The sequence below is a fragment of the Ammospiza nelsoni genome, chromosome 12 (genome assembly GCF_027579445.1).
Source record: "Ammospiza nelsoni isolate bAmmNel1 chromosome 12, bAmmNel1.pri, whole genome shotgun sequence".
Lineage (NCBI taxonomy): Eukaryota > Metazoa > Chordata > Aves > Passeriformes > Passerellidae > Ammospiza > Ammospiza nelsoni.
This window is the reverse complement of record NC_080644.1, coordinates 3,558,296-3,568,346: the sequence shown is the minus strand read 5'-3', so window position 1 is coordinate 3,568,346 and position 10,051 is coordinate 3,558,296. Positions and strand designations below refer to the sequence as shown.

Here is a 10,051-nt window from a genome sequence, read left to right as displayed (position 1 = left end):
TCTTTTTGCCAGCAGGAAGGAAAAAAGACTTTTTCAGGATAAACGACACGGATTGAAGCAGAGCCACAAGGGGCAGGTTTTCCACGTTTTCCACTGCAGGCAGGGGGACGGTGAGGGCACCCCGGTGCCTGTGGTCGCTTTTTGTGAGGGACGAACTGGGAGTGAGTGCAGTGACAAGCTGAGGCTGGGAGCCAATGGAAATATCCTTGAGAAAAAGTGTTTGGCTCATCTCCATTTGGTTAGGAGGCAATTTCCATCCCATAGATGTGAGAAATAATAGTGAACTTGGAACAGAGTGATTAACCAGTCAGAGCTTCCTAAGAAAGTACCAGATCTGAATTTAATCCATCCCAAACCAAGAAAGAAAAAGCACTGAGAGTCTCATAAGAAACATCTCTACACCTCCTCTGGAGGTGATTTCAGAGTAACCATTGTAATACTTTAACAGAAGGTTCAGAAAACTTCAAATTGGAGAAAAAGTGAGACCAGAACTAAACATTCCAATGAAACTGAATGGGAAAACCACAAGTCTGAGACTTCACAAGGCTTTGGAGGAGATCCTGGTTCTTTACAGAAAGTTCAACTAAATACACTTTGCATGACAATTTTTATATAGGCAGGAGAATCTTCCTTCCCACAACCAAAATTTGCTGTGCATCTCCTGGGCAGGACATTGGAATCTGCAGCCCAGAGAATTTCACTGTGCCAGAGCTTATGGCCTGGAACACTCTTAGCCTCAGTAAAGCATTTTCAGAGCAGGTAAAAGTTTTGTCTGGTGACAACAGTTGGACTTGTGGGACTTCAGTGGTAATTATGCTACAAAACTTCCTGCTTAATAGAGTAGAAAATGGGAACAGTCCCCAGCACCAACTGCCATTAAGAGACATAGTGGTATTAGACATTTATTACACAATTTCAGTGCCTGAATCTTAAAACTAGAAGTTTCCATCTTTATATCTTTATTTTGATTGCAGTAACAGAAAAAGATTTTCTTTTTTAATATATAAAGACTGAACAATACTCAAAGCATTTACTTTCAGCTTCCCTTGAGAAGGAAACTAGAGATCTGTAACAGCCAGACATTTGCTGAATAGCCCTTTGGAGAATTGCAATATCCAAACTTGCCTCACTTCAGGTCAATAAACACGAGGTAAAATCAGATTAAACCAAACAGTTTCAAGATATCACTTAAAATGTGATGAAATATTAAACGTACCAGAAATGGATTTTGCTAACTAAACCTCTACAATTTTGAATGGAAACAATGTCGGTCATCTCTCGGGTTTAACTGCATTCCCCCATATGGATTTTTGTTTTACGAAGTATCAGTGAAATGTTTGTGACTAAAAGCACTTAGATTTACCTGAATGTCCCTGAAAGGTTTTATTATGCAGCAACAAATGCAACAAATTTTCCCCTAAATGCATATTTGACTACATTTTATGTGTAAAATATTCTTGGGTGACAATTTCTATCTAATGAGATTTCGATGAGGCAGAGAGCAAATTTTGAGATAAATTTTGAGACAGAAAATTTGGATGCAATAAATATCGAGTGAAGGTCGGCCTTGGTGTCTCTGCTGTGTGATTTGAGGAAGCAGTAAAGGCATTCTGGAAAGTGAAAATGTGTGAAGAAGAGCCAGATGTACAGGAACATGGAAAATTGCATTATTTTTTCTTTTTGTACCTTTTTGTTATTATTTAACAGAAAAATAAACAAAGTATCAAATGCACAAGTTTCAATTCCAACTATCAAAACTTGCTTGATTTTTCACCAAATTATTAAACAACTGTACTTCAGGATTTGCTGCCTAAGGGCTGAATGTAATACAGCTGATGAAATCATCCAACTTCATTTGGTTCCTTCCTAAAATATAGAAGAAAAATCCCAAACAGAAGAGCCAACTTCCAACAAAACTGTTTGCCTTTTATTCATATGTTTTTTAAAAATATCCACCCTGGCATTCTCTGTCATTCCCTCTGCTCCTCACCCTCTACAGATCCTTTTAGCATAAATTTGTATTTTTGTAATCGTTAGCCCTTTACAAAGCAGCCAATACATTCAACTAGAGTTAAGGTAATAACTTTCCAATGGAGTAGGAAATTACAGCAGCATCATTAGGCTAATGAGTTTTGGCTAAAGAGTTCTTCCTTCTCAAGCAGAGCCTCAAGACGAAGCATTTCTGTTTGTACCTTGAGTACTGGTAACAGTGATTCCAGACATTGAACACACAACACTTCACCAGGTAACCAAGAATATTCTGAGACAAAACAAGGTGGTTTGGAGGTTGCTGATGTGGTGTCATTCCAGTGTCCCTCAAATGTCAACTTAAAAGTTGGAACTGTATTTTATATACCGAGGATTGCTTTAAACACTGAGCCTCCCAATGCCCCAAGTGCTTCTCAAGATGAGCCTGTGGTGGAAACATTTTCTTGCTTTAAAGCAAGTTCCAGTTGATTTTCATGCTGATCATTAAACTCATCTTCCACTAAATTATCTCCCAGCTCTAATTGTTGTGCCTTTTTTTTTTTTTTTTTTCAGTTCCTTAACTGGATAACCCTGGCCTTGTGGGATAGATTCATTCTCTGACCTTGAAAATTTGTATGAGCATGCCAGACTGGGTCACTCACCTGGGGAATGAAGATTTTCCCCCCTAAATCTCTTTTTCAGGGTCCGAGGTGATGGATTTTGAACTCTGAAGTTGTCTCCTATCTTTCTTTCTGCTCTATTCTCTCATCAACCACACTGTTACAGGAGTGAGGGGGATGAGGACAGGAGAAAGCAGCTGAACCCAGAGGCAGCAGGGTTTGGGCCATGCTGCAGGACACAACAACTGGCTTTTAAGTTTCCCAGTTTTAAATCACAATCAGGTTCCCAAAAGCTGCTGCTGGTGGCTGCTCTGGGCTTCCAGACAAACCTCTGTAAGCCAGCAGAGCTTTGCCCTGTGAGAAACAGAACTCGGGGTTAGCACCAAAACTGTCACAATTTGTTACTTCATTTTGGATGTTGTGCCTTCAAACAGTAAAAGAACAGAGATGAAAACTGCTGAGATATTCACCAGCCCTCACAGCCCCCTCAGGACACATCTCCATGGCTCCACCTCAGCACCAGTCTGAAACATTTCTCATTAATACTTTAAGTTCTATCACCCAACCCCTAATTTGTCTTTTTGTGGAAGCTCTTCTGATCCTGCCAGCAGCAAACTGAAAATGTAGCAAAAGAAGAACTGGAATGTGCCCCCCTGATGTGGCAATTCCTAACCCTGACACAGCTGCTCCTTCCTCTTGGCACTCTGGCATTTCAGTTGCAGGAATGATACAGTTCCAAAGTCACATCAAATACCAGAAAACTACAGATAGAAACATTGTACTTCACTGTTAATAATCCACATAAAATTCACAGCCTAAAACAATAGTAGTTTGCATGACAGAACAACAGAACTGAGAGAATTCCCCCAACATTACTGCCTCTGTCCTAGGCTTGTCTTTCTCCAAACTTGCGTAGTAGTAAATTAAAAAAATTAATTAGCCAACTCATTCAATGAAATGACTGGGTAAATTAAAGTGAAGAGATAAATTCACATTTTAATTTTGAATTAGCTCGCATTTGTCTGCTGGTATCCCAGCATTAGAAAGCATGTTACACAAAAATCCCCTCGCCCTTAAAAATTTATCCTTCTCCCTATCTGGGACAATGTTCAAAGGTTTTATTTTGTTCTGTCATTCAATAATTTTGAGTCAGACTTCCTAAGTGCAAAAAAAAAAAAAAAAAAAAAAAGGAAAATCTGTAAGTTTGTTTTTTGGTGGATTTTTAATTATCTATTACATATTTGGTCAGTTATCCATGTTACAGAGGTATCAATGCTGTTGTTACCCTGGTGAATTCCCTGTTTTCCACAGGACCAGGCTAAATTTATAGGACACACATGTCAGACAAAAACCTCCACCTTATTATTTTTACATTTAATGCAGTGAGAGATCTTATTTGCCTTCCCACCTCCTCCCATGTTGCTTTTCAAGGTCAGATTTGTGCTTTATACTGCACCCATTTTGCTCAGCTCAGTACACTGAAAGTAACCAGCACAAAAAGAAGTTTGAGCTCTTAATGAGAATCAGGGATCAAAACAATTAAGCACAAAGCCAGTACTTATGGCTCAAATTTTAGCAGTCTGTGCACCACAGTAAAATTCTGAGGCAGTTTTACCTACCCTGACCTGCATCCACTCACAGGACTGAAGCCAGCTGAGTATGACCAGGATTAAAACAGGCTCACTCTTGGAATTTGTCTTGTCAGTCACCAGAGGGATTTTTCAGTGTCAGGCTTTCATCAGCACAGGTTCAGAAATCCCTTTTGTAGCTTATTTTATTTACAAAGATGCTTCAAAGTTTGTCATAGAACAGGAGGATTATTTCCCAACAGATGAATTTTCAGAGATAGCAAGCTGAGGAAAAAGGGCACAGTTTAGTTTTGGACTGCAAACAGATGCTTGCTCATAAATATTTTTACTGTTATACCAACTCAACATGAATTTTAGAGATGAGGACCTGCTCCTGTGTGAGATTTCCACTGATAATAATCTATGGCCCTGATCCTGCCTATTAAATTTAGTAGGAATTTTAACATCTACTTCCATGGAAGAGGTCTTAGGAGTGCCAGCGTTGTTAGGAATACACACAGCACATTAGGTACAGTTGGGAAGAGAATTTACTCTCTTCCACAATGAGTCACAGAATTTTATAACTTAGAACAACTTTATCACTCTTAAGACATTTGTATAGCACCAATCACCAAGAGCATTGTCACTAAGGCACTGGACTGGTACTCAGCTGTCACGGGCTCTGCCTCCAGCTCTGGGGTCAATCTCCTGTGTTTCTGTCTTTTGTTTTTACTGGCACATAACTTTTGACATTGGAAAATAAGATAAATAATACGAAACATCCTCCATCACTTACAGCAACAACACACCACGAGGAATTACAAGGTGCTCAAGTTCTGAAGCCATGAACATGAACAGATCTGTGCGTGGAGGAAATTAGCCTGCAGGTATCAATTCTGTGCAGCACAGTGGAGCAGTGTTAGCTTCCCTTCCTCTGCAGCTAGGACATGCCCTCAGTTAAATCCTGCCCTGATGCCACGAATCAAAACAGTTTTTAGATAAATGAAGAAAAGCCCTCAGGACTCCTGCCTATGACAGCTGATCCAGGATGCCTTCCTAGGCTTTTGCACCAAAGTCTGCTCCTACCAACTTGCAAAGCTTCAGTTTCAGCCTCTGAGAGCAGTTTTTGATGCTTTCAGAGGCAGCTGAATCCTTTTCTAGTCTGTAGTGGATTTATCTCTCCATATTATTAAAAAAGAAAAAAATCTTTAGGAGTTATCCCTACTCTGCTGCACCACACTGAAAGTGTGCTCTGATGCACAAATTACTAAAAGTTCTTGGGTTGAAATAAGTTACTGCAAATGCACAGTAGCTGATTTTGAAACCACAACATCTCTACAATTTATTATTATTTTTACAAAATACCCAAAGTGATCAGACCATATTGTAGGTTACTGGCTTGCCGAAGGTTGTTTTAAAATCAAAACCATTTCTGAGTTACAGAAGTGCCAAAAACAATCTTGAACCAGGCTTGTTTGTTGTTTTTTGTTATTTTCTTTTTAAACCAACCCCCATCCAACAAAACAGTTGAATAACTTAAAACAGAAACAAGAGTTTGTGTTGGAAACTGTTGAAAAACCAACCCACCAAAATCACGCTTGAGCAGAAGCCTTGTATGGCAAAGATTCAGCTTAGGGCAGTTTAGTGCCAACCCTCCATAGGTTTACAATGGAAATACTGACACAACCTCAACTACAGTGATGCAAATGTGCCCTAAAAACACTGTATTTGCTTTTATTAATAAAAGTGGTAGTGTTTACATTTGCAGGTATCTTACACTTCAGCATCACGATGAATACTGAGTAGAATGAGTTAAGTTTTGGCTGTAAGGTCAGAAGTTTCCAAACAGATGAATGAGACAGAAGTGACAGTCCTCAATCATGAAAACAAGAAGTTCAAATAAATAAATAAAACAAAACTAAGAAATATGGGTAAGCATTAGGTTGGAATGGTTCAATTAACTGCAAATTATGGCCACTAAATTAGAGACAGAAGAAAACACAGTTACTTATTAAATAGCAAGCATTAAAGCTTTATGGTTTTGTATTTAAAAAAAAAAGGAGAAAGAAAGCTGTTAAAAATAAGACTTGCATTTACCAGGCCACCAAACTGCATGGACTAATAAAGAGACTAACAAAGGCAATACTGAGACATTAAGACACACACACGCTCCGTACTTGTGCAACTCAACCATATTCAACACAATTGCCTTTTTCCTCATATAAGAAAAAAAAAAAGCATCCCCTAAACATATCTGTTCATATAAAGCTTTAGGTTTCTTAAACTGTTGCTGTCTTACATAGCTCATTGTTATGATGTGTCCTCCTCATCAGAGGAAGAAGCTTATTTCGTTAATTTTTTAAATGGAGGTGCTTTGTTTCTCTCAGACAAGAGATTACATTCCTCACACCACTACAGGTTTTCTCCATTTATAAATTTGGTGTTCACACCAACTCCTCCTAGGCTTAAAAAGATAAGGGTTGGCACTAAAATAAAGATTTTGGCTCCTGTAACTAAAATTAAGGCTCACAATGAATTTCCTTTCCACTACGTGTGTCCCATTTTTACCTAGTGGAAACGCCAGCCCTTCACCTACAGGCACTGGATACATTCTGAATTGGAGGGGCCTATTTTCAGTCATGTTTTCTACAGTTCCACAAAGTTCAGGCGGCAACTGTCTAAACCTGTGAACAGGAGAGATCATTCTTGAAAGGCGAGCAACAACTGCAGCTAACATTTTTTCAGCAATTCAGTGTCTTCTGGAAGTAATTCTGAATTGAGATGGGACAGTAACTCCCTCACATCCCTGCTCTCCTATGAAAATGGACTGTGTGATTCATTTTAAGACTTTAGCCACAAAAGCAAATGAAAAGTCACAATTCTGAACAGTTGCAGTTCTTAGTATTGAAAAGGCATCCGATACCTGAAGCAAATCTAGCTGCACAGACATCACTGACCAGCCTCACTTGGATTTAAACTGCATTTCTTCCCAAACAAAGTCTCTTGGGTGGAGGGAAGCTAGTGTGAAAGGCAAAGAGGCAAGAATTTTGGTGTTTTTGTTTCTTTTCCTTTTAAAGTCACTGCAGTTAAGATCCAGATCAGTTTAGGGGTGTAAATGAAGGGGGAACAGGGGTGTTTGAGTAATATAGGCTAACACTGTTCTAGATGTGTTATTACAGCTGTAATTTCTGACTCTGTACAAATTGTACACGTAGGTTTAGACACATGAAAAAGTAACACACTCACAGAGACATAAAACACCTAGGTATAAAATATAAAGCAGTGTAGTAGTTACTAAAATTACATGCTCTCTTATTGCTACAGTGATTTTTGCTCTTTTTTCTTTTTACTGTACCACATGTTGTTCTAAGCATATAATTTGCATAAATTATTCAAGTTTAAGAAAAAATCCACACATCTTCACTTTTAAGCTACTTATATAGTTAATATAAAACAAAAAAAGGTTCTAAAGTATCTCTTTATTAAAAGAGAAATAAAAATGTCATTTGAAACTGGAATTCAGTGGCCAAATCCAAGGGCAGTGCACACCTTGTCATTCCTTGTCGTTGCCCACGCAGCGCAAGCCGAGGTTGGTGGGTATTTGGCCCAGTCTAGAGATGGTCACCAGACCTGCATGATGCCCTACGTGTCTGTTATTGTTCTGGTTTGTTTGTTTTTGTCTTTAGCAAAAAAAGGACTATGAATGACCAAAGACTAACATTTATAATTTGTAGCAAAATTTGGTTTTATGTAGAAACAAGCCATGTTTTGCATTTGGATAGAGATTTAAATGAATTAAAGCTAAAAATTAAAAAGCACGATGCTGCAACATCTGGTCACTTGTTGAAGACCTCACTTTTAAAGTGGTTAAGTTTGCACAATTTGTACTTTTTTCTTTTTTTTTTTTCCTTTTTTTTCCTTTTTTTTTTTACTAAACAGTATTTTTCCTTCTTTTATAAACCAGAAAAACTAAACTACAGATAAATTTTCCCTACCTTGAGCTAATGCTGCAGATAGGGTTGACAAAGCTGTACAGCGCAATCAAACATACTTACATCTTAGCTCATTGTACAGGTACAGCCATAATCAAGGCACAAAGATCTTCTACAAGTTATTTTCAATAAAGTTGTACAAAATAATACATTTTACAGTCTGTACAAGAATAATAATCCAGCAGTAAAATAAAAAATGAGGGAAGGGAAGAAGAAAAAGAAGGGAAAGACTGTGAGGACTACAGTCTAGATAATGATTTTTAGAGCAGACGGGATCATCAGTGGACAAACTGAAAACAGTGTGTGGTTAACTCTTTCTGCAATCACAGGCCATACGCAGTTCAATTCATAAATGTCCATGGTTGTCTTTAGACCACCAAGACTGGTTTTAAAAATACCCTTCTGAAAGGTAGCAGTTGGTTTTTGCACTGTCTAGGTCTGTTGGAGAATTGTCAGTATTTCCGCCCAAAGCCACATTACAGTCAGAGAACCAAACTCAAGGGTCTGTCTTCAAACTTGGTCTGTGACTTGGCACCTTCGTTACTCGGATGCAGTGAGTGATACAAAGTGGAGATCACGGGTTATAGGATTATGCCCACAGCAGTGCTAAATTACCTAAAGTTTTCTCTCCCCCAATTTTTGTTTCAACGTTTTAATTTTTTCATCCCCAATTCTTTCAGGTGCTCCACATTCAGGGCTTTTAATTAATTAGGTTTTATTTCTTTTTTTTTGTTTGTTTGCTTGGTTTGGTTTTTTCTCTCTTTTTTGTTAATAACAGTGTTAGGGAATCCTCATGGAAATGGCCTTTTAAGTGTTAGGGGCCATCTCAAACTGTCCGAGGGGTACAGAAGCAAGCTTAGAAGTGCTGCTATTGTCCAGCAAGGAGAAAAAGTTGAGGGGTGCAAATCAATGGGAGATTCAAACAGTTCTCTTCCACCCTATGTGGGCAAGGGTGTTTTTTTCTTTTTTTTTAATAAGGAACAAGGAGTCCAAAACACAGAAAAAAGTGCTCTCCATCACAACAACTCGTATTGGCGAAGGTGCATGCGCTGAATAATGTCCCGACAGTCATTGAAAACCCTCCGGATGTTCTCTGTGTCCACGGCACACGTGAAGTGAGGGTAGCAGTAGTGCCTTCCATCTCCACTTGCTGTGCTGATTCTCTGTGCAGAGCAAGAGAGAGACACTGGGTTAACAACAAAACCCCCTGGGGAACCCCAGCCCGTCCCCAGAGCTCGGCTGAATGAAGGCAAGGTGTGTGTGTGAGCTGTGCCTTCAAAAAGTGCAAAATGCCCACAGAGTTTCTACCTGAAACATGAAATTCAAAATGATCAGAATTATATGGTGAGGTGGTCACTGCAAGCTGGGGAATTTCAGAGAGGAATGAGAACTCAGGAAAATGCCATTATTTATATGCAGCTTTGGAGGATTTAGCAACTCAACTCCTAGTCCATTTGGCCATGAAAAAAAGCAGGATTTTGCCTCCCTGTACAAAGCTTTTATCCCTGTTTTACACTTACAGAAAGCCTCCCTCATCTTTTTGTTTTGCTCCATTTTAAAATGAATCCACAATTTGATTGCCAGGCTGTAACAACATTAAAATAAAAAAATCTATGTCCATTATAGCTTCAGCTGACCAGTATTGGGAAAGATAATATGAAAAGAACATTAATATCTGACAAAGGAGGCATCTCTTGATTAGTCTCTATCTTTAGAAATAATGCATGGAATAAAAACCTGGCCCCATTAATAACAGCAGGACTTCACTCATCTTTCTATTTGGGGTTTCTTAATTCTCACCAATTCTTTTACTATTTACTTATGTACAAACAAATATCCAAAAAGCAGCTAAGAAACAGTAGTAAAGCTCATAAATATAACAGTGGTTGATGCAATGTGGATG

General features: G+C 38.6%; 1 protein-coding gene across 2 annotated transcripts in view; it reads right to left on the bottom strand.

Annotated features, from left to right (window-relative positions):
* Positions 1-5,469: 5,469 nt before the first annotated feature.
* GNAS (GNAS complex locus) overlaps positions 5,470-10,051 on the bottom strand; it is a 127,246-nt gene continuing 122,664 nt past the window's right edge. For both annotated transcript variants that reach the window (XM_059481063.1, XM_059481064.1), the window contains exon 12: positions 5,470-9,311. In XM_059481063.1, the coding sequence (XP_059337046.1) occupies positions 9,165-9,311 (147 nt within the window). In that variant the 3' untranslated portion in view covers positions 5,470-9,164. The remainder of the gene's footprint in view (positions 9,312-10,051) is intronic.